At 41.0% G+C, this 25,007-nt stretch overlaps 3 protein-coding genes across 4 annotated transcripts; 2 read left to right on the top strand and 1 right to left on the bottom strand.

The window, feature by feature from the left end:
• The first annotated feature begins 489 nt into the window (after positions 1-489).
• On the top strand, positions 490-9,680 carry LOC102618772 (uncharacterized). The gene is made up of 7 exons (XM_052441642.1): positions 490-560; positions 651-690; positions 787-887; positions 8,454-8,646; positions 8,722-8,820; positions 9,216-9,333; positions 9,457-9,680. Exons 1-7 carry the CDS (start codon positions 519-521, stop codon positions 9,575-9,577), a joined length of 714 nt encoding a protein of 237 aa, XP_052297602.1. The 5' UTR covers positions 490-518; the 3' UTR covers positions 9,578-9,680.
• Positions 9,681-9,778: 98 nt separating this feature from the next.
• LOC127902487 (UPF0481 protein At3g47200-like) lies at positions 9,779-13,284 on the top strand. Of its 2 annotated transcripts, none has more exons than XM_052441633.1 (2): positions 9,779-11,549; positions 11,650-13,284. In XM_052441633.1, the coding sequence occupies exon 2, from the start codon at positions 11,975-11,977 to the stop codon at positions 12,929-12,931; it is 957 nt and encodes a 318-aa protein (XP_052297593.1). In that variant the 5' UTR covers positions 9,779-11,549; positions 11,650-11,974; the 3' UTR covers positions 12,932-13,284. The 2 variants fall into 2 exon arrangements, with proteins under 2 accessions (XP_052297593.1, XP_052297592.1); XM_052441632.1 differs by having other exon boundaries at positions 9,779-11,555.
• Positions 13,285-18,282: 4,998 nt separating this feature from the next.
• Positions 18,283-20,184, bottom strand: LOC127902314 (uncharacterized). Its single transcript, XM_052441179.1, has 2 exons — positions 19,605-20,184; positions 18,283-19,250 (listed from the first exon to the last, which is right to left on the bottom strand). The coding sequence occupies exons 1-2, from the start codon at positions 20,182-20,184 to the stop codon at positions 18,283-18,285; spliced, it is 1,548 nt and encodes a 515-aa protein (XP_052297139.1).
• Between the last annotated feature and the right edge of the window lie 4,823 nt (positions 20,185-25,007).

Raw genomic sequence — 25,007 nt, 5'->3', positions numbered from 1 at the left:
TTGTTTTATCCAAAAACATTCATGGGGTAGATAGATTGTGGCAATTTTAGAACAACATCAACAACTTTCACAGTTTAAGTTATAGATATGTGGATCATATTTCTATATCTGTTGAACATTTCTTTGGTGGGGGTTTTGGAGACTTAAATCAAAACATCTGCTTTTGTGAAATCATCTTCTCTCTACATCGAAGTTGTTGTTTTTGTGTAAGAATCCCTGTGTTATAGTATCTTAGGATGATTATATTCCAAAATACTATTAGCTCTGCATTTAGTTTAAAACTCTAAACTACTGTCACCACATCATATTGGATGAGTGGCACCTTTAAGATGAGTTGTCAAAGCAGTCTAAAAATTACACAAAGAAACAGAACCTCTTTGGAACCTCTTGGAAAACACAACTTGGTGTCTCTCTTGATACAACTTGATGCGTATCATCTGTTCTGTAGTAGTTAGATAATAAGTATCGGAGTAGGAGCATCTGCTTAGTTTGGGCTTTTGACCTTTAAGCAGGCAAAAATGGCTGCTGAATTAGCCGTGAAAGATGGCAGGAAGTTGATGGTGAGTTATTACTGGATAATTGAAGAGCTATATGCACACATCGACTGCAGAATAAGTATATAGTTTATGATGAACAAGTATATGTTACAGGAGATCAAATTCCCAACAGCTGGCCTTGATTCTGTACCAGGTGCCCTCCACAACTAACCCTTACCTCCCACCCCTTACCGAAGAGCAACCCAAATATGTTGGTTATTACCTCTCACTTTTTGTAATTGTGGGACAGGTGATGGTGAAGGAGGAATAGAAATGACTAGAAGTATGCGGTTAATACGTGAATTCTGTGACCTGTTTGTGACTCCGGAGAAAGTTACACGAACTAGAATAGTAAGTATTGTGTATGTGAGCAGTGTTATTTTAATCTTTTCTTCAAAGTGAAGGTAGTGTTTGTGTGTACATGTATGTGTGTGTGTATAAAACATAAATAAATACATGCATATGACGAATTTCTGTCCTTAAACCAAGGTGGAACTAATTTATGCCCCAAGTGCAACTGCCAAGATTTTACCAGATTGACTAGATATCAGAAGTTAGATGTCTATGGTTTTATTCTCAAAATTAGCAGGAAGTCATTTTTGTCCAAAAGGGCTGTGGAAAAGTCACTTGTTTTCTATCCTATTTTTAAGGAAAAAAGATAGGGATAGAAAGGAAAAAAGATAGGGATAGAATTTCAGTTTTTTAGATAGAGTTTGTTTCCTAGTTTCTTGGTCTGCAGTTAGTTGTTTACTTTCCTACTCTAGCACATTATGTAGTTTAGAATATATATATATGTATTGTGTAACCCTATTGTAAAAATAAGAAAAGGAGATACATATTTCTTCAATAATTTTCTCATGGTATCAGAGTCGCTCTTTGATTCTTGGATTTAGTTTTCAATTCTATTTGAATACCAATATCAAAGTATAGCGAGCAAGAAACTTCTGAGTTATCTTCAGAGCAATTGCAACGGCATCTACAACTATCAAGTTATGTTTCTAATGATAGTCCATCACTTCAGATCACAATCCATAAATTGAATGGTCAAAATTTTCTTCAGTGGTCCCAATCTATGAAGATGTTTATCAGAGGTAAAAGGAAGATTGGTTACCTTACTGGTTCAATTAAAGAACCAACTGAAGAAGACCCAAAGTTTCATACTTGGGATGCTGACAACTCAATGATCATGTCATGGTTAGTGAATTCAATGGAATCGGAGATAGGTCAAACTTACTTGTTTCTGCCAACAGCAAAGGATTTGTGGGATGCTGTCACCGAGACCTATTCTGATTTGGGAAATTCTGCTCAGATTTATGATCTGAAAACCAGAATTCGAGAAACCAAACAAGATAGTCAAGGAGTGACTAAATACTACAATATTTTGAAGGGCTTATGGCAAGAGTTAGATCAGTACTATGATGGCGAGTGGGAATGTGCTGCTGATAGTGCTAAATACAAGAAGATATTAGAAAAAGAGCGTGTATTTGAATTCTTAGCAGGTTTGAGTTCAGACCTTGATGAAGTCCGTGGGCGAGTACTTGGCAAGGAACCTCTTCCTTCTACCAGGGAAGTGTTTTCTTATGTAAAAAGAGAGGAAAGTAGAAAGAATGTGATGATGGGAGGTTCTTCAGCAGAGAACTCAGCCTTGATCTCTGTTACACCAGAAGCTCCACTGATTGGGGGAACAAAAAACCTGAAGAAGAGTGATGAGAAGGACAGAGTTTGGTGTGATTATTGTCACAAGCCAAGACATACCAGAGATGCATGTTGGAAGCTTCATGGAAAACCTCCAAATTTGAAAAACAATAAATTCTCTGGTAAACATAGTCGAGGTTTTCAAGTTTTTGGGGAGAATCAGCCGACAATCCACACTGGAGAATCCGAATCTCAACTCTTCACTAAAGAACAGTTAGAGCAACTGTACAAGTTTATTAATCAGTCACAATCTCTCCCAAATCCTTCATCTTCTAGTTCTTTAGCCCAGAAAAGTAATGATTTCAGTGCTTTAGGAGTTGTTTATGAGAAAAAAGATCCAGGGATCATCGATTCAGGAGCAACCGATCATATGACTAGCCATTCTAAATTATTTTCTTCATATATTCCATGTCCTGGTAGTCAAAAAATTAAAATTGCTGATGGTTCACTATCTTCTGCAGCAGGAAAAGGATCTATTCCTATCTCTATAAATTTGGTGTTAACATCTGTTCTTCATGTTCCTAATTTGTCTTGTAATCTTTTATCTGTTAGCAAAATTACCAAGGATCTTCATTGCATTGCTAAATTCTCTCCTTCCTATTGTGAATTTCAGGACCTGTGTTCAGGGAAGAAAATTGGCAGTGCTAGAGAGGTAGATGGTTTGTACTACTTCGAGGAGGATGTTAGTTTGTGTGGAGAAGCTCAGGCAACAAATAATGAACTAACTTTCTCTATTAAAGATAAAATAATGTTGTGGCATCTCCGATTAGGTCATCCTAGTTTTTCTTATTTACAACACTTGTTTCCTTTGCTGTTCAAGAATAAAAATCCTTCTTTGTTTCAGTGTGAAATTTGTGTATTGTCCAAACATCATCGTGCATCTTTTCCTTCACAGCCGTATAAAAAATCTGCACATTTTTCTCTCATACACAGTGATATTTGGGGACCCTCTCATGTTACAAACATTTCGGGGGCTAAATGGTTCATAACTTTTATTGATGACCACACTCGTGTTTGTTGGGTGTACTTGCTTAAAGAAAAATCAGAAACTGCAACAGTTTTTAAAACCTTTCATACCATGATTCAAACACAATTTCAAGCAAAAATCCAAGTCTTTAGAACTGACAATGGGAGAGCATATTTTTCTACTGCCCTTGGTCATTATTTCATGGAAAATGGCATTGTGCAGCAATCCTCTTGTGTAGATACTCCTCAGCAAAATGGTATTGCTGAACGGAAAAATCAACACTTGTTAGAAGTTGCACGCTCTCTTATGTTCACAAATAGGGTGCCAAAACAGTTTTGGGGTAAAGCCATTCTCACAACATCATACTTGATAAATCGCATGCCTACCCGAATCTTTAATTTTCAGTCTCCATTAAATGTTTTCACAAAATTCTATCCTACCGGTAAGTTTTTCACATCTTTACCACCCAAGATTTTTGGGCGCATTGCTTTTGTTCACATTCATACACAGAACATGAGCAAACTTGATCCTAGAGCTTTAAAATGTGTATTTCTTGGCTATTCTCCTACTCAAAAAGGCTACAAATGTTATGATCCATTGTCTAAAAAATTCTTCGTCACAATGGATGTCACATTTTTTGAAAATAGATCTTTCTTTCCCAAAACTTCTCTTCAGGGGGAGAATCATACTCCGGAAGATCATTTTTGGGAATTATCTCTTCCAATGCCTATTATGTCTTGTGTACCTCCTGTTCCTTCTACAATGCCATCAATTGTGAATAATGAAAAATCATTAGAGAGAGTTCCAGAACCATAGCTTCAAGTCTACACACGACGGAATTCGAAAAGGTCAAATCATCATTCCTCTCCTCACTGCCAAGACTCGGATCCAAACACAGGCAACTTGGAACTTTCAGGTAACATTCATTCTAATCCTATTTCAGAATCTGTTTTAGAAACTACAAATGATCTAGATGTTCCAATTGCACTACGAAAAGGAACTAGGTCTTGTACTCTTTATCCAATTTCTAAGTATGTGTCATATCATAGATTATCTCCATCTTTTAGAGCTTTTGCAGCTAACCTGTCTGTCATAGCAATTCCAAAATCTGTACAAGATGCTCTTTCTATTCCAGAATGGAGAGATGCTGGGTATGCAGAGATGAGAGCTCTAGAAAAACACAAAACTTGGGAACTAGTTAAATTACCAGAAGGAAAAAAACCAGTGGGTTGCAAGTGGATTTTTACAGTTAAATACAGAGCAGATGGGTCACTTGAGAGGTACAAAGCTAGGCTTGTCGCGAAAGGTTTTACACAAACATATAGCATTGACTACCAAGAAACATTTGCTCCCGTGGCAAAAATGAATTCCATTCGGGTTTTGTTGTCTCTTGCAGCAAGCTTAGGATGGCAACTACAACAATTAGATGTTAAGAATGCGTTTCTTAATGGAGAGCTTGAAGAAGAGGTATATATGGATCTACCACCAGGTTTTGAGAATGAATATGGTATTGAAAAAGTGTGCAAGCTGAAGAGATCACTTTACGGCTTAAAACAATCTCCTCGAGCTTGGTTTGACAGATTTACCAAATCTGTTCATAGCTTTGGATATTTACAGAGTCAAGCAGATCATACAATGTTTTTTAAACACTTCACTGATGGTAGTGTTGTGATCCTCATTGTATATGTAGACGATATCATCTTGACTGGAAGCAATGTAATAGAAATGGAAAATCTCAAGAAGGTTATTGCTAGAGAATTTGAGATGAAGGACCTTGGACCCTTAAGATATTTTTTGGGCATGGAAATTGCAAGATCCAGTAAAGGCATTTTTGTTTCTCAAAGGAAATAGACTTTAGACTTACTCAAGGAAACTGGCATGTTGGGATGCAAACCTGGAGACACTCCTATTGATCCTTATCACAAATTGGGATATGCAATTGAAGGAAAATCAGCGGATAGAGAAAGTTACCAAAGGTTGGTTGGTAAGTTGATATATTTGTCTCATACTAGGCCAGACATAGCCTTTGCAGTAAGTGTTATTAGTCAATTTATGCACTCTCCATGTAAAGAGCACTTAGAAGCTGTTTACAAGGTTCTCAAGTACCTGAAAAAACTCCAGGAAAAGGCCTGCTATTCAAGAAAAATAACAATCTGCAAGTTGAAGTATATACTGATGCAGATTGGGCTGGATCTATTATTGATAGAAGGTCAACTTCAGGGTATTGCACATTTGTGGGAGGAAACTTGGTAACTTGGAGGAGTAAGAAGCAATCAGTGGTTGCAAGAAGCAGTGCTGAAGCTGAATTTAGAGCAGTAGCATATGGTATTTGTGAACTTTTGTGGTTAAAGAAGCTACTTGAAGAATTGAAGATTATCATTGATGTTCCTATGAAGTTGTATTGTGACAACAAGGCAGCAATAAACATTGCTCATAACCCTGTTCATCATGACAGAACTAAACATGTTGAAGTGGATCGTCATTTTATCAAGGAGAAAATAGAAAGTGGTTTGATATGCATGACCTTTGTTCCAACAACAAAGCAGCTAGCTGATATTCTTACTAAAGGACTTCATAAATCAAGCTTTGAGTCACTAACTAGCAAGCTGGGAATGATTGATATCTTCGAACTAGCTTGAGGGGGAGTGTGGAAAAGTCACTTGTTTTCTATCCTGTTTTTAAGGAAAAAAGATAGGGATAGAATTTCAGTTTTTTAGATAGGGTTTGTTTCCTAGTTTCTTGGTCTGCAGTTAGTTGTTTACTTTCCTACTCTAGCACATTATGTAGTTTAGAATATATATATATGTATTGTGTAACCCTATTGTAAAAATAAGAAAAGGAGATACATATTTCTTCAATAATTTTCTCAAGGGTTCTAGGAAAAGAGGTTATCTTCTTCCTCCTAAATTCCCTTTCTCTCGTTAAGGCAGGATTGGTCCCAAGTCCCCGATACAATCCTTGATGACTTTTATTAGTTGGACAAGTGAACACCTTGAACAGGTTTTCTTGAGCTCAGTACAATTTGTGCAGTCGTTTTTCTTTTAATTTCTTTTGAAATGAGTTACCAAGGTATGACCTCTAAGAGAATGTATTAATTGGATGAGTTAACAACATTGATTTGGCTCCTAGATCTCTATGCAATTTATGTCAGTTAGTTTTGCTTTGTATTCTTTTTAAATGAGTCCAGATTTGGTCATTGGTGGAGAAGGATGCTGAAGTGATGCGCCTACCCACGGAGGACCTGCCATTTGGCAAGTTTGATGAGTTCCATCAGTGGAATCTACAAATTAAATGATATGGGTACAATACCCATGTCATTTAGAATAAAATATTTGCGGTTCCCATCCATGGGATCCATCAGACCTGCCAATGGTGGGTCCTTAGTGGGTGGACAACAAGTTTTTCTCCATTGGCAGATAAATGAGTTAGCTTTTTCCATACTAAGTTTTTCATGAATGATAAATTTTCTTTGTGCTGCAAGAAACACCTACTAACTCTTTATTTTTTCTTTTATTTTTGGGCTCCTTATAAATGCCATTAGACGTGAGATTGACTAAAACAAACTTCCTTTTTCCCCTTAACATAAACATATGACAGATAATCACTGAGTCCTTTGTTATGAGAACCTTTGTCTGAGCAAAAGCAGATGTCAATTGCTAATAATGTTCTTTTGCAGCTTTTTGCATATCTGTTTTTTGGGTTTTGTGCTTTGTAATTGTTTGCTGTGACCATAGGAGCTTCTACCCATATTATTTTCAGTGTTTAAATAAATCCAAAAGCTTGCACTTTAAGTCTGTCTTAATTTCTGAGGTATACTGTTAATGAGACCTCTTGCCAAGTTCAAGCTTCTTGATGTTTTGTAATTGCTTTAGTTGCGGTGGTTACTTTGCCATAGGTGATAGAACTGACTGTTGAACTCTTGAATACAACTTTCACCAAGCATCTTTAAAATCTCATAGACCATGTCTGCCAAGTTTGATTTTGTTCCTATCTCATTTTTTTTAATTAAAATGTTTTCATTTCTATTAAAATATGGTTGATTGATTGTGGACATGAGATGTCAGTGAGTGGATTGCATCCAACGACTAACACATGTTTGATTATTTATGACTAAGAAAAGAGATCAAAGAAGGTTACGGGCGACAGGGGACAAAGTCTTCAAATTGTAACCTTCAATATGACTCTCTGTGGGAAAGGTTTCCCTCAATTTCTTTCAAACTTACTCATTTGCCGAACCAAGCACTAGGCATGGTCTCCTCATATGTCATCAAATTTGGGAGGTGTAGCTCTTTCTGGGGTTCTGCCAAAGTTTTATTTGTGGGTTTGAAATGTAAGAAACCAAAGTCTCGGCAGTTTGAGCCTGCCAACTTTTGAAATAGGCATTTCTATCAACAGTACATCAAGAAGCTAGAGCCTGCCAACATTTGAAATATACATTTCCACAGTCAAGGTTGCCAGTAGTTCGACAAAGTGTCCGCTGGGCCAATTATTAGCCATTGTGTTAAGTGCACAAAATTCTAGCAGGACTAAATATGACGCCAGTCATTTTGTTGAATTTTTCAATGCAATGTTGGGTCCTTCAGAAAAAAGCTATTTCTACTTGTTAATCCAACGGTTAGAAAGAAGCTTTTTGTTCCTGGTCTTGAGGTCCCAACAGCAGACATTAAAGTATGGCTTTTTCAATTCTGAGTTGTCTTCAATTATGCTAGACTAGTAATTGTTTTAAAAAAGAAAGCTTCATGGTGAGAAGCTGATTTTTGAGGAAGGACAAGTTTATTCTTACCTGAAAGTGAATGTTTCACTGAATTGAAGAAAACACAGCTGGTGCCTGGAAGGAGAGCTGGATCAGGATGAAAGACAGGCAATGATTATATATTTGAAAAGAGAGATAATAAAATCAAGTGTGTGTTGGGGGCAGGTAAAGCAATCAATCAGGCTCTCTGCACTTTAGGAGTGTAGGCAATCCATCAAAGGCCATCAATCAACTCTGTTTTGTTTTTTTTTTTTTCATATAATAATCAAACAAATGTTAGCCCTTAGATGGCATCCAATTGTTCATCGTCTCATATTAGGAGATAAACTAAATTCACAAGAGGATCCCTCTGCATATATATTTCATGTGCATAAGGTGTATGAATAATGTTTTCTGTATGCATTTCCTACTTGTTAGTAGTCTGTTTAATGCCCATTTCTGATTATCTGATATCTACGTTCATGATTCGTTTCGTGATCTTGGTCTGTCATTTGGTTTTTAGTTTTTCCCAGAGGCAAATGAAGTCAAATTTGCAAGAAAATCGGTCTTTGAAGGATCATCATTTAAGTTGGACTATCTAACAAAACCTTCATTCTTTGAGGATTTTGGATTCACTGAGAAGGTTAAAATGGCAGACCGTGTGAAGCCGGAAGATGAATTGTTTCTAGTCGCCTATCCATATTTTAATGTCAATGGTAGTCTTACACCTTGTCTTCTCATTGATATTCATTCCTTAAGGTAATTAATTTTGCTTTTCTTTTGTCTTGTAGAAATGCTTGTCGTTGAAGAGCTTTACAAAGAAGCTGTCTTCAATACTGCCCGGAAACTGATTATATTCAATGGAGAACTTGACCGGATAAGGTCTGGGTGTATCCTTCACCATTCTTTCATTCTTATCGTGCTTTCTGTAAATTTAGTATGATTTTGATGCTATATAGCAGTTTCTAGATGTCCACTCATTGAATTGCTTGTTTACAACTTTTTGGTCCTTCAATTGGTATCTTGTTGCAGAAATTGAAAGTAAAGTGGGTCTTTTGCTTCTATTTTTTAATACAATAATTTGAAATTCACTCACAGAAATCTAAAAGGGAATTAATAGGGATGATCATGTTATATCTTTCAATAAAATGTTACAAGGAAGACTTTTTTTTTTTTTTAACAAATAACAATGACTTAACAAAAAGAATTGGTAACTTGGTTGTAGTAGAGTTGTTTTGGAATGTGCAATGAAAGGATCAGAGAGGATTTCCTTAAATGAGCTAAGATTATCCGTCATTCTTCTACCCTAAGCTGGCTGCACTATCCAAAACACTTTTTCCTGTGATGGAGACCATATATTACATTCACAATTTTAAGGGTCGTAATGGAGGAACCCTTTTCAGGTTTGCTAGCTAGTTACTGACACTTTTCTTGCGGCAACATATTAATGCTTGCCTAGTATCACTCACTGTTTTCCTGCTGTTTAACTTATATTTTACATTTTATTCTTTTCCACTTTCTGTTAGGTGCTACCCAGGTTCCTGGAAGGTCCTCAAGAAAGTGAGTAATAAATATATATGTTTGCATCAGCAGGAAGTGATGCCTTCCCTTAAGGAGGTTGCTTTGGATATCCTTCCGTCAGCTTGAGTTTCACCAAAATACTTGTCTGGTGATAAATCCCACTTTCTTATGTTATAGCAGATTTGTTTTATAGCTTATAAAAGATCAACTTATGTGCTGAGTTCAATAATTGGTGCGTGATTTCTAGTTTGTAGGTCTTATGCTGAGTATTTTTTATACTAATCTGCCAGTGCCTGAAAGATCTTATTCTAAGATGAATATAATCATAACTTCCACATCATAACGTGATTGATATGTCATCTCTGCTCTAAATTAAGCATCAGATTATCAGAAGAATTTGTTACTTAAATAGATGGTTTTCATTTCAATCCTAATGTTCTTTCAGGCCTAAAACTTCATAGTGCTTGTTTATATTGTTAATCAATTTATATAAGTTTACTTGGAGGCAATATCGAAATATGGGTAAGTACGACAAGGAAATCTCAAGAAGAAACAAAAACTTAATGCTAGAAAATTTTATTTATTTTGGGGAAGCCATTATGAGTTTTGGGCTCCTTAATAGCTTTAGTAAATTTTGGACCCTTATTTTGAACTATGACCCAGTTACCCTTGTTTACACGATTGAAGATTAGCAACACTCTCTTAAGTCTCAAATCTCTCTCTCTCAACCAGTAAAAATCAACTTCCTTTCCAATCTAAATCGCAATGCAAGCTATTTCATCAAACCCAAGACTTACTTCAGCTTAGATTCATATATATTATTTGATTTTTGATTAAGAAAGTGGGTTTCTTTTTTCCCTAGTATTCTTAGAGAAAAACAAACATATTTACCAAAAAACACAAAAAAGGTTTATATGAGGCTTGGTTGACAATTTTATTGTGGTAATATGTCCTTTAAAGATGAATGTTGTTGATTTATCGATTCTTGTTTGATTTGGATGGAAGATATGTTGAAGAAACCCAAAAATTACATTTGCAGGTTTTTCGTCATTTCTGGTTTTCATGATTTTGTACAATATATAAGTTTTGTTTTCTAGACTTTGTTCTAAATAGTATTGGGAAATTTTGTATTGCACATTGTAGCTGTCCTCAAATCTATCAAATTGGATTAGGCTGTCTGAACTCGTTATAAGGGTTGTAAAGGGTCCATGCGGTATAATTTTCTCTTGATGCTTTCAACTTTTTTGGGTGTACAGATTTGATGCATTGATGATTCTTTGATTCTGATGTCTTATGAAAATGTATGTTTATATTGCATTTATGAATTTCTTACTCCGGGAATAGTAGTAATTGTGTGCTGTATTTCCATGCAGTCGAAACCTTCTTGATTTTTTGAAAAAGGAAAATTACTTAATTTGATAAAGAAGAATATATGAATTTCAATAAAACTGTAGGAAGCAAAAAGACATCCTTGTGGCATTAATGAATTGCTTGAAACAAGGTTTAAGAATTTTGTATGCTTTTGTTAAAGCTATAAAATGCTATTTATTATCCGTGCTGTTGTTAAAAACTAAAGTACTATTGTGCTTTATGCAAATTTAAAAATGTTATGCTATGTGTTAGAGCAATAAAGTTGTTAAGAAACAGTGAAGGCTTTTGTTGCTTTACTTAAGATGAGGTTCAAGAATATTATATAAACTTTAGTAAATGTTTGCGTGGTGGCTTTGATCTTGTTGCTGCCCCAAACTGACTGATTGAAGGAGAGAATTTTACAGCTAGATCAAGCTTCTTTCCCCAGATTAACTTCTGACATGGACCAATCAAATGGCTGTTGCATTCTTTGAATTTTTCCATAGTTATGGTCCACTTGTACGGAATCTGGAGAAATTAATATATGAATTGTGACTTATATCATCTGTAAAGGCAAGGAATAATCCATGGAATTATATAAGAAGCACTGAAACTGCTTTGTTGATGGCCTGAGGCCAGAGAAAATGCCGATAACATATTCCTAAGAAAGTTGTTCCTTTTAGTTCAGTCCGGTCTATCATTGAATCCTGGCTACAGCTCTGCAAATAGTAGGGATTGAGGTGCTTCTGTACTTGTAAGAATGCTCTTGTATTTTTTTTTTTAATTCTTTTTTAATTACTATGCCTTATTAAGTGTTGAATTGATTAAATTTCGCGCCATGTTTTCAGTTTATAACATGGAAGAATGCTTGCAAGTTAAGTTGAAAAAATTATCACCATTGCCCTCAAACTGCTGCATCTACAGAGTTCCAGAGCGATTACGTCAGATAAATGAAAAGGTATACACACCTCAGGTAGTCTCAATTGGCCCTCTTCACCATGGCAAAGCAAACTTACAGTTCATGGAAGAACATAAACAGCGGTACCTGCATTACTTTCTTCAACGGACCAAAATAAGCTTTGACGAGTTTGTTCAAATTATAAAGTTCAGAGAAGCAGAATTACGAGGTTCTTATGCAGAAAAGTCGAACTAAGTAGTGATAAATTTGTTGAAATGATTCTGCTGGATGCTGCCTTCATCATTGAACTCTTATTGAGGTATCATTTCCGTCAACTTCAAAAAAAGGATGATCATATATTTCATAAACCCTATTTAATAGAGGATATATGGTATGATATGTGGTTGCTTGAGAATCAGCTTCCTTTCTTCATTCTTGAGGATCTTTTTGCTCTAGCGGCAATTGAAATCCCCGACCAACATGAAAATCCAACCATCATCACAGTCACATACGAGTATTTCAAGGGTTTAGAGGCAGTACAAGGTAATCGGCAAACATTCCCTCCTTACACTGAGGCTAGGGTAGAGCATTTCCTTGATTTTCTAAGGATTTGTCATCTACCATCATCAAGGAATCAGGAAAAACAAGAAGGTCAGCAATACCACAAAGGTAAAACCGCACCAAGTGTGACTGATCTCCACCAAGCTGGAGTCCACTTCAGTTTGAGCAAGAGCAATGATTTGTTCGCCATAGAATTCAAAAACAGGACATTGCATATTCCGAAACTGAAGCTACAGCTGGAAACGGAATCCTTATTTCGTAATCTCATTGCCTTTGAACAACGGCATTACTCAGAGAATTACATAAATGATTACGTGTTCCTTATTCATAATCTCGTGAACACAGCGAAGGACGTCGAGTTGCTTGTTCAGAACGGAATCATTGAGAACTGGTTGCCGGATAAAGAGGCAGCGTCAACGCTTATAAATAACCTTTCTAGAGGTACTACTCTGCTGTCTGATAGCTTCTATTTTTCTGGGCTATGCAAAGGATTGAATGATCACTGCAAAAGAACGTGCAACAAATGGAGGGCAAACTTGAAACAAAATTACTTCAATACTCCATGGGCTGGAATTTCGGTCTGCGGTGCCGTTTTCCTTCTTATTCTCACCGTCATCCAAGCTGTATGCTCTGTTATACAAGCGTTGTCTCAACCCAAAAATATCTCGTGACGAAAAACTTCTGTGCGGTATTTGTATCTCGTTTTCGAGTTGCTGTTTTTTTTTTTTTTTAATTTTTATTCTCAGGCAATTTTATCATGGAATTGTTAATTTTACTTGGATGTTGACCAAGCCTTTGTTGTTGTTGTTTTTTTTTTTTTTAAATGAAATGAAATAAAAGGTGGGGGTATAACCTACAAATGATTCTCTCCACTCCATATTTAGTATTGCTTTTGTTTGGGAGGGATACTGTTTGGGACAAATGCGTCGAAGGGACCAGGAACGACGAGCAGACATCTGATGGCGGAGTTCTGCGAACCGGTGTTTTCCGTTAAAGCCTGGCGCGTGGAAGAACAGGAGCAGAAACATCCTGCTCGTCCACGATGTTGTCGTCCGCGAGGCCAATTCCCATAAAAGGCACGAGGCCATTCCGGCTAGAGATCGAGAGGCGAGGAGACCCGGTCGACGGCAGTTGGCAAGACGTGCTCTCCAGCACGAGAATCTAGGCACAACAGCCACGCTTTCCCCAGAACCGCGACGTAACACGCAAGATCTCACGGAGCCAGGACAGCCACACTTTCCCCAGAACCGTGGCGTAACACGCAAGGTCTCACAGAGCCGTGGCAGCCACGCTTCCCCTGAACCGTGGCGTAACACGCTAGATCCCATGTTTTGCCCATAACGCAGCAGTTGGAGTCCCATACCGTCTCGAAAAGAGCGGAAGACTGAGATTCAGAGGAAGCCTATAAAAAGGTAGCCAACGAAGGTAAAAGGGTTGGCATTCTTGAGAAAAGGGGAGAAAACCACAAGAAACGCCATAAGACCTGTGGCAAGCTTTTCCCGAACCTTCATATCTGACTTGAGCGTCGGAGGGTTTGCGCCGGGAAAACAACCGGCGTACTCTGACTTATCTGTGTACGCAGGGACCTCCGGAGAAGAAGCCTGGCGAGGAGACCTCCTGGTAGTGACGAAGTTGATCGAGCAGAGATCCTGATCGTAGAACGAGGAGAACCGGAATCTCGCATCAACATTTTGGCGCCGTCTGTGGGGATCCAGAGCAAAAAGCTTCTGTCGATAGCAAGAAGAGAGGTGGAGTAAGCGAAAGTCAATGGAGATAGGAGGAAGTAGCGCACAAGGGGGTGACATAAGGCTTAACGATTCCGTGACGCTGAGGGAGGTGATCAGCGAAGCACGGGAAAAAGTCATGTTCGACCGGATGGAGCGAATGGAAAAGCAGATGGAAACCTTGACAACCATCCTGCATGAGCTGCGGAACGAGCGAAGGGTAACCCAAGAGGGAAGGGTGAGAGGCGGTGGAGCGGCACCAGGTACCGATAGTGCGGAGAGAAGTCAAACCGCTGGGAGATTAGGCGGTGAGAGAGGTAACGTACCTCTGCGGGGAGAATTTCATAGAGAAAGAGAGCAGTCCCCGGTAAGACAGACTTGTGACGGGGGCGACGGGGTGGTGAACGCAGAGGAAACAGAACTGAGGCAACACTTACATGATGCAGAGCGAGAGCGGGATCAAGCTGCAGCGCGCGACCCTGGTCGCGCAGGACAGCTGGAGGAGGAAGTGCGAAGGCTAGCGCAAATAATTGATGACATGCAAGGGAGGAACAGAGCCCCTGGTTGGAGGATAATGCTGGACGGGGAATCACCGCTCGCAGCAGAGATCATGAGGGCAGTTATTCCAAGAGATTTCCGCCTCCCCGACCTCAGATACTCGGGAAGAACTGACCCGCTGGTGCACATAGAGCGCTTCAACGACATAACGGGGGTCCAGGGATTATCTCCATCCCAAAGGTGCAGGGTGTTCCCACTATCCCTTGAGGGACGTGCACGAGAATGGTACAGGAAACTTCCTCGGGGCAGCATAAAAACCTTCGAGCAGATGTGCCAGGAATTCGCAGAGCAGTTTAGTGGGGCAATGTCACCGGAAGATGACATGATGGAGCTGAAGAGCATGAAACAGGGGGAGCAAGAAACCCTTCGGGAATTCATCAAGAGGTTTCATCGGGCTGTCCTCGACTTGGGAGCCTTCAACCACCCTCAGGCGTTAAGGGGACTGAAAGAAGGGGTGAAGATAGGAAGGCTGTGGTACAATTTGAGAAGCCCAGCTATTCAAACGTATGCAGCCGCATACGAACAGGCTAAAAGAGACATCGAGATTGAGGAGGAGAAGGCTGCACGGATCAAGACAGACCAGTTGGAAGGGTTAGGGAGGAAAGAGAAGAAAGCATTACCAACTAATGGACCGAACAGGAGGAGGGACCACCAGATCTCCGGTAGTGGAGCAGGAGGTAGGGTAATTGCTTACCAGCCTCATCAGAGGCCGCCACAGTATCAGCGCAGCAGGGCGCCACCTCCTCGCTCCCCAGCTAGGGAGCCTTGGAGAAGACATGATTCGGCATCCGGCGACCTTCATCAACATTCCCACGGTAGCAGGACGAGCAGACCAGAAGCACTCCCACCGCCCCCAACTCACAGTGGGGCAAACAGAGAAAGAGCAGTGCATCTGGTCGACCAGAACCAGGACTATGGGCGGTACACTCCCTTGAAGATGCCCCTGGATGAGGTGTACGAGGCCATAAAGGGTCGAGGGCTGCTGCACCTCCCCACACCAATAACAAAGCTACCCAACAGGAGGGATAGAGGACGTTATTGTAAGTTCCATGGCACCCATGGCCATACCACAGCAGAGTGTAGAGATCTCAAGACCCAGGTCGAAGATTTGGTGAGAAATCGGTACCTGGACGAGTTTATGGATGGGACTTTCCCGATGGTGGCCACCACGGATGAAGGGGAGCAGAGTGATGGAATCTTGAGACGCGAGCCGCCCGCAGCGAGGGTGATAGCTGGGGGCCCAACGTTGGCTGGAGATTCGAACAGATCGAGAAAAAATTATGCCAGGATCTGCTCGGCCACGAGAAGGCAGCAGAATCCAAATCGTTTGAAGAAAATCCTAAGGCATGCAAAGGCTCGCCAAGTCTCAGAGCCTGTCTTATGGCGAGACAGAAGCCAAGCATGCCAGGATCTGCTCGGCCACGAGAAGGCAGCAGAATCCAAATCGTTTGAAGAAAATCCTAAGGCATGCAAAGGCTCGCCAAGTCTCAGAGCCTGTCTTATGGCGAGACAGAAGCCAAGCATGCCAGGATCTGCTCGGCCACGAGAAGGCAGCAGAATCCAAATCGTTTGAAGAAAATCCTAAGGCATGCAAAGGCTCGCCAAGTCTCAGAGCCTGTCTTATGGCGAGACAGAAGCCAAGCATGCCAGGATCTGCTCGGCCACGAGAAGGCAGCAGAATCCAAATCGTTTGAAGAAAATCCTAAGGCATGCGAAGGCTCGCCAAGTCTCAGAGCCTGTCTTATGGCGAGACAGAAGCCAAGCATGCCAGGATCTGCTCGGCCACGAGAAGGCAGCAGAATCCAAATCGTTTGAAGAAAATCCTAAGGCATGCAAAGGCTCGCCAAGTCTCGGAGCCTGTCTTATGGCGAGACAGAAGCCAAGCATGCCAGGATCTGCTCGGCCACGAGAAGGCAGCAGAATCCAAATCGTTTGAAGAAAATCCTAAGGCATGCAAAGGCTCGCCAAGTCTCAGAGCCTGTCTTATGGCGAGACAGAAGCCAAGCATGCCAGGATCTGCTCGGCCACGAGAAGGCAGCAGAATCCAAATCGTTTGAAGAAAATCCTGAGGCATGCAAAGGCTCGCCAAGTCTCAGAGCCTATCTTATGGCGAGACAGAAGCCAAGCACGCCAGGATCTGCTCGGCCACGAGAAGGCAGCAGAATCCAAATAGTTTGAAGAAAATCCTGAGGCATGCAAAGGCTCGCCAAGTCTCAAAGCCTGTCTTATGGCGAGACAGAAGCCAAGCATGCCAGGATCTGCTCGGCCACGAGAAGGCAGCAGAATCCAAATCGTTTGAAGAAGATTCCCAAGGCATGCGAAGGCTCGACAAAGTCTCAAAGTCTGTCTTAGGGCCAGACAAAAGCCCAGCATGCCAGGATCTGCTCGTTCGCGAGAAGGCGAGCAGACTCCGAAGCATTCGGAAAGTTTTCTACGGCACGCAAAGGCCTCGCCAAGTCTCAGAGCCTGTCTTATGGCGAGACAGAAGCCAAGCATGCCAGGATCTGCTCGGCCACGAGAAGGCAGCAGAATCCAAATCGTTTGAAGAAAATCCTAAGGCATGCAAAGGCTCGCCAAGTCTCAGAGCCTGTCTTATGGCGAGACAGAAGCCAAGCATGCCAGGATCTGCTCGGCCACGAGAAGGCAGCAGAATCCAAATCGTTTGAAGAAAATCCTAAGGCATGCAAAGGCTCGCCAAGTCTCAGAGCCTGTCTTATGGCGAGACAGAAGCCAAGCATGCCAGGATCTGCTCGGCCACGAGAAGGCAGCAGAATCCAAATCGTTTGAAGAAAATCCTAAGGCATGCAAAGGCTCGCCAAGTCTCGGAGCCTGTCTTATGGCGAGACAGAAGCCAAGCATGCCAGGATCTGCTCGGCCACGAGAAGGCAGCAGAATCCAAATCGTTTGAAGAAAATCCTAAGGCATGCAAAGGCTCGCCAAGTCTCAGAGCCTGTCTTATGGCGAGACAGAAGCCAAGCATGCCAGGATCTGCTCGGCCACGAGAAGGCAGCAGAATCCAAATCGTTTGAAGAAAATCCTGAGGCATGCAAAGGCTCGCCAAGTCTCAGAGCCTATCTTATGGCGAGACAGAAGCCAAGCACGCCAGGATCTGCTCGGCCACGAGAAGGCAGCAGAATCCAAATAGTTTGAAGAAAATCCTGAGGCATGCAAAGGCTCGCCAAGTCTCAAAGCCTGTCTTATGGCGAGACAGAAGCCAAGCATGCCAGGATCTGCTCGGCCACGAGAAGGCAGCAGAATCCAAATCGTTTGAAGAAGATTCCCAAGGCATGCGAAGGCTCGACAAAGTCTCAAAGTCTGTCTTAGGGCCAGACAAAAGCCCAGCATGCCAGGATCTGCTCGTTCGCGAGAAGGCGAGCAGACTCCGAAGCATTCGGAAAGTTTTCTACGGCACGCAAAGGCCTCACCAAGTCTCAAAGCCTGTCTTACGGCGAGACAGAATCGATCAGCGTTTCAGACGAAAATTAATTCATGAGTACGACACGAGATAGTAATCAACAACATTTTTATTAATGGCTAACAGAGGGGATAAATTTCATAAACGTTGTTCATTACAATACAAGAAGAAATATGTCAAAAAGATGGTGGATCAGTGAGCCGAGCAGCATCGGTTGGCTGGACCTCCTCGGGTGCGGGAGGGGTATCACCAGTTGCGTCCGGGGGGGTGCTCGCCTCGCCAACATCAGCAGGGACTGCACGAGGAGGAGAGTTACCCTCCTCAATCACGATCGGCTCAACCCCTCGGCATCTTCCTTGGCCGCCTCCTCGTCCATATGTTGAGCAACACCGGCTGCAAGGTCATCCATCTTCAGATCAGGGTGTTGCTTCCCGAGGACGGCCATGATACAACGATACGAATGCCGAAGTCCCTGGTCGTACTGGTTGTCGGCCTCCTTCTCCAAGTTCTCTACATGAGCTCGGTGGGAATCGCGGAGAGATTCGAGCTGAACCTCATACATAGCCCTCTGCCCTTGGAGATCCTCCTTAACCTTGGTCAGCTCCTCCTCGAGGGTAATGGCTTTTGCTTGAGCAAGGGACTCTTGCTCTATCAGCTTGAGGTTCTCAACGTTTAGCTCCCCCGCCTTTTTCTCGGCAACGTCAGCTCTGGTCGTCGCCGATTGAATGTCCTCCTTCATCTTCCTGTCGTAACGGCCAACCTTGGCCTTATAGTAGGTGGCCATGCAGCTGAGATGGAAAGCGCTGTACTGCATGGCTCCCACCAGCTCGCCCAGGGTACAACCGTCAAAGCCCTCCAGGTCCTTCTTGCTCACGAGTTTAGACAACTCATTGAGATAGGGAACCAAGTGTTCTGGTCGGCTGTCGGGTAAGCGAGACCGAGGCACAACAGGTGGAGAAGAGGAAGCAGGATCAGTGGCCGCTCTACTGGATTCCCCGACTTTAGCAGAGGCAGGAGGGAGAGCCTGCAAGGGAGGAACCTGCTGCACGATGTTCTTTCGCTTCGCAGCGGGAGCATCTTTGTCCTGGTCCCTATCGGTTGTTGGAAGCCGAGAGCGTTTCCTGGTCAGAGCTCCAATCACTGCGTCCTCCATCTTATGGCCAGGAAGTATCAACCGAGACTCGAGGAAGTTGTATGTAGATAGCAGTTCTCGGCTCGAGCAGGAATTGGCCAATACAGCCTCGACCCGTTTAAGCAGACCAGGTCGGAGCGGGAAGTGAACACCCCAGGAAACTACAGCACAAACAGACACTTGGTTAGAGACAAACCAATACAGCAGGAACAATTATGGATACAAGACATCTAAAGCGAGCAGGCAACCTGGGACCGTGAAACGGGGTGGGACGCGACAATCCTTCCCGTCTATTTGTGCAACTTGACCCCAGGGACCCCCAGCAAAAAAGAATTTCCTCTTCCAAGTCCCACCACCACCAGTTGGAAGATCAGTTATGGGTTTCCTGCTCTTGGTACCAGATTGGAAGTAGTACCAGCCGGCATCTTTAGGGCTGCTCTTCAGCTGGTACAGGTGCTTCACCTCATCAACCGTGGGCTCGCTTTGGCAACATCTGTCCCACAATATGAACAGACCAGAGAGCACTCTCCACCCGTTGGGGTTCAGCTGACCAGGAGCCAGATTTAGCCCGTTAAGTATCCGGGCAAAGTAAGGCTGCAAGGGACACCTCAGCCCATACTTAAAGCTCTCCAGATACAGGGTAACGTATCCCCTGGGAGGCCGGCTAGGTGTATCCTTCTTTCCTGGGATCCTAAGAGGTATCTCACCAGGAATACTATACCTAAGTCGGAGGTCATTGAGCTCGTCGAACGTGGTCGTACACGACATGTAATCAATGGCATAATCACGCGACAAGGCTCTACCCCCTACTGTACCCCGTTCTTCTGGTCGTGATGCTCCTGATGGGGACGCCTCACTAGAATCATCCCCTTGACCCTCACTCAAGGTGTTCTCCGATCCAGAAGATCCTTCTTCATCGCTACTGTCGCTTGAGGAGGTTGTTTGGGGAGACATCCTCCTAGCGCTAGTACCAACACTAGACCTAATGGGCTCTAAGGGGATCCCGGGATCAAAAGCAAAATCAGCGGGCAGACTAGGCAAAAAACCTAGTTCGTCGTCACCAACCTCAACGACCTTCTCCTTACCCTTCGACATATCCTAAGTTCTAACCAAAACACCACCGCCAACTACAACCTCAAGCAAAGCAGAGAGAAAGGAAATTACCTACAACTAACCAATACCGAAAAAATATAGAAGAAATACCTGAAGCAGGGACTCGGTCAGAGAGAGACAGGGATGACAGCTTTGGCGCCGAGGTTCATTCACCGGAGAGACAAGAATGGAGAAAATGACGAGTTCGTGTTTGAAGATTTTGGGTTTCCTTACTGAGAAGCAAACTCTTGGGCTGCCAGCATTTAATGACGCATATTCCGAGAATCCCGTAACCGTCGGTTTGAAATTCAAATGGAGGGGGGGATTTCTGCCACGTCACCTCGTCCGCAATTAAATGCGACATGACTCCTGGCAGCCTTTTCCAAACCCACGCGAGCGAGTACTATCGAGTTTCTACTGCTGGTCCACTACATTACCCAACACCAGAAACTGGGGGACCGGTGTTTGGGAGGGATACTGTTTGGGACAAATGCGTCGAAGGGACCAGGAACGACGAGCAGACATCTGATGGCGGAGTTCTGCGAACCGGTGTTTTCCGTTAAAGCCTGGCGCGTGGAAGAACAGGAGCAGAAACATCCTGCTCGTCCACGATGTTGTCGTCCGCGAGGCCAATTCCCATAAAAGGCACGAGGCCATTCCGGCTAGAGATCGAGAGGCGAGGAGACCCGGTCGACGGCAGTTGGCAAGACGTGCTCTCCAGCACGAGAATCTAGGCACAACAGCCACGCTTTCCCCAGAACCGCGACGTAACACGCAAGATCTCACGGAGCCAGGACAGCCACACTTTCCCCAGAACCGTGGCGTAACACGCAAGGTCTCACAGAGCCGTGGCAGCCACGCTTCCCCTGAACCGTGGCGTAACACGCTAGATCCCATGTTTTGCCCATAACGCAGCAGTTGGAGTCCCATACCGTCTCGAAAAGAGCGGAAGACTGAGATTCAGAGGAAGCCTATAAAAAGGTAGCCAACGAAGGTAAAAGGGTTGGCATTCTTGAGAAAAGGGGAGAAAACCACAAGAAACGCCATAAGACCTGTGGCAAGCTTTTCCCGAACCTTCATATCTGACTTGAGCGTCGGAGGGTTTGCGCCGGGAAAACAACCGGCGTACTCTGACTTATCTGTGTACGCAGGGACCTCCGGAGAAGAAGCCTGGCGAGGAGACCTCCTGGTAGTGACGAAGTTGATCGAGCAGAGATCCTGATCGTAGAACGAGGAGAACCGGAATCTCGCATCAACAGCTTTTACCACATGAAAAATTAATTTTAACCGATAAATTTATTTACTTGAATATTTGATCATGTCATGAACCAATTGACAGGTTGAAGAGTTAACTTTCAAGTTTCAACATTATAAGATAAATAAATAGCATAAACTAATTTTTATTTTCATTTAAATTAATCTAATCCTACCAACTTCATTTGGTTGGTTTCATGTATCACATGAATTGTTAGGCACCGACTAACTCAAGCATATGTTACTCAAACATCTCACTTGAATAATAGTCTAAGGAACTTTGGTTTGGATGGTAGATATTTAACTAACTAAAACTAACCTTCCTAACTCAATGCTCATCTACTAGTAAAAGTAGAACTCTTCTCCGTCAACTTATCTTCTTCATTATATAACAAAAGATGCCTGGTGAAAGATGGACAAAAACTAATAATAATTATGTCAAAGTAGTCAAGATCCAGCCGCTAGGCTTGAGGGCGTGGGTTCGAAGCCACAGAAACTCATTTCAATCCTTATTTTATAAATGTGTGATTAGGGATAGATTTATCTGTGACTATTTATTTATCGAGTAATTAATTTGAATAGTATTATTAATTTTAGTTGAAACTGTAATGAATTTTTTGAAAGATGCTTTCTCATAACTAACCAACTGAAACTAACAATCAAATTATCAAAATCATAGCTCCCCGACTAGTAAAACTGTAAAAGTAAAACACACACTTCGCCATCAAATCATCTCTTTTATATATAACCAAGAATGTTTTACGAAAGGTGGCAAAAGCAGTCAGTAATAATTAAGTATCAAATAATTAATAAAATATGTCAAGCTCTGTCGTTAATGCTGCTGAGGCTGAGATTTGGATTGTCTCATTCTTCGGTCAAGGACATCTATTTCCATGCATTGAATTATGCAAGTAAATCGCTTCACGTAATTACAAATCTACCCTCATCGTTCCCAGGGACGTAGCCAGGATTTTGATAGAGCCGGGGCACATTTAAAATTAAAGATGACTCGAATGTACGATTGCTCGTGTGATAAGTCGTCATTTGAGAAACTGTATTGTGGGCCCTATAAACTCTAAATGGGAGCTTGCTACATGTACAATTGTACTTCTTATAGAGTGCGTCTGTATGCATCTAATTGAAAGCATATTTAAAGTATAATACATTTTTAAAAATTTAGATATCAATAAATAGCATTACAACTATAATATTCATTGATAATAAATTTACTTATTACAATGGTTCTCCGTGAAATCTCCTCAATGAGATTTTATGAGTTGAAAATAATGAATTATCAATATAAGCAAAAATATATTTTTCAATATACAAGACTAGGTTATTACTTAATTTGCTCTTAAAATCTTTTAATAATAACAAAAATATTCATATATTGCAACACACATAACAAATATGAAATGCATGATAAAATTATAAATTTTAAAACTAGATAAAAGATTAATTAGAAAATTATAAATTAGAATTAGGAAGACTTACAACTTATGGTCAGTGTTGAAAGACTAAATAATTAATTTTACTTGAATAAAAAATAAAAAGATTAAAAACTGGTCCATTAACCATTATACTAACATTTTGTTATGATTATTTTTTATTTTAATATTTGTTCTCGTGTCTTTAATAAAGTTTCATGAAATGTTAATAACTAATTAAATAATTTATAATTAAAAATATAAATTAGGGACAGTATGAAATATTTTAAAATTACTGGAGTCAATTTTAAATTTTACAATTCAGCTGAGACATTTTTCATAAATAACAAATAAAATACATATTTTAGTATAATTATAAAAAAAAATTAAAAGCCAGCTGGGGTCTGTGCCCCACCTCGTCCCACGCTGGCTCCGTCCCTGTTATTCGTTCCCTCTCACATTTCCGGCACCGGCATCATCCCTTCCCCTCTTCACCAATACCCTCTATTCGAAATTACTGAAATACTCTCCTCATCTCCACCACTGCCACCACCACCACCATGTTGTCATGCACAGTCAAATGCTTCAAGGCCTTCAAAACCCCTTTCAACCCGGGAACCCGAAACCCGACCCATTTGTGCAGTCATCGACGTTATGATGGGCTGGACGGCTGATGTTTTCAAGAATTTTGAAGGTCCCATTGTTGGGTTCTTCACTTCTGGTGCTTGCTCAGCAGCGTGGAGTGTGCCATGCAGCAGGCTCGCATCCAAGATGTCAAACCGGGAGAGACCCATTTACTTCCTGGGTTACCCAAGGATATGGCTTTATTCGAATCATAGCTTAAATACGGGCCTCACGGGCCCCTTCCTCGTGGTCCACTACCTTTGCGAGGTGCGCCCGGTTCAGAGAAAATGAGTCCATCGAACCCCGTGATCAACCACACTGGATGAAGGAAGTGGAGGAATGGATGGCTTTGATGTTCAACACCTGTGATGATCTTGAGGGACCATTTATTAATCATTTAGGGAAGATTACCAATTTTTCCCCTATTGTAATCAATATATACCATTTACCTCCTTCCTGTTTTTATAATGACCAAAAACTCCTCCTGATAACATAAGTTTATAATATTATCCTTATTTTCAACTACTCTTTTATTTATATTTATTATAAATTAAATAAATCACATGAATATAAATTAAATAAAAAATTAAGCATTAAAAATAACAAATATATGTTTTGATATGAGCAAAAAAATCAATAATGTAATTTTTTCTTGTACTTATTTATTTTTTGAAAATTTTCTTATAATAAATATATAAGAAAATTATTATAAAATGATAAAAAACTATTATAAGAAAACTTGAATGACAAATAAAAATTTATTATAAGATAAATAATAAAATATTTTTCCTATTCTTTTTACATTTAATTTTAAAATATTATAAATGTTTATTATAAGAAAATATTCACAAAATAAATAATTACAAGAAAAATTTATTATTAAATTTTTTGCTCATATTAAAATATATATTTCTTGTTTTTAATACTTAATTATTTATTTATTTTTTATTCATGTGATTTATTTTATTTATAATAAATATAAATAAAAGAGCAATTAAAAATAAAAGTAATATTATAAACTTATACTGTCAAGGAGATTTTTGACCATTATAAAAATAGTAAATGATATATATTGATTATAGTAGGGGAAAATTGGCAATCTCCCATTATTTAGTCAATCGAATGGGAAAGCCAATGTGGGGAGTAGGCCAATTATTACTTGAACAATTTTACAAATGGGGCGGGTTCAGTGCTTCGTGATCGTGAGATGAGAACCAATCGGTGGAGTTCTAACATGAACGAAGATGAGATCATTCAATGGTTCGATTTGAAATCATGAGGATCTGTGTTATATGTGTCATTTGGTATCGAAGTGGGTCCAAGTTAGATGAGTATTTAGTACTAGCCAATGCTTTAGAAGTATCAAATGAACCATTTATTTGGGTAATTCAAACTGGTGCTGGTAGATTGGATCCTCCGTGTCATTTAACTGGCTTAGACAGGCCAGCAGAAGGCAATTATTTTCATAGTGGTTTGGGTAGTAAAGCCAGTAAAAAGGGATTGATAATAGATGGATGGGCG

The sequence above is a fragment of the Citrus sinensis genome, chromosome 5 (genome assembly GCF_022201045.2).
Source record: "Citrus sinensis cultivar Valencia sweet orange chromosome 5, DVS_A1.0, whole genome shotgun sequence".
Lineage (NCBI taxonomy): Eukaryota > Viridiplantae > Streptophyta > Magnoliopsida > Sapindales > Rutaceae > Citrus > Citrus sinensis.
Note: the sequence above shows the minus strand (reverse complement) of the source record. Positions and strands in the feature narration are given on the sequence as shown.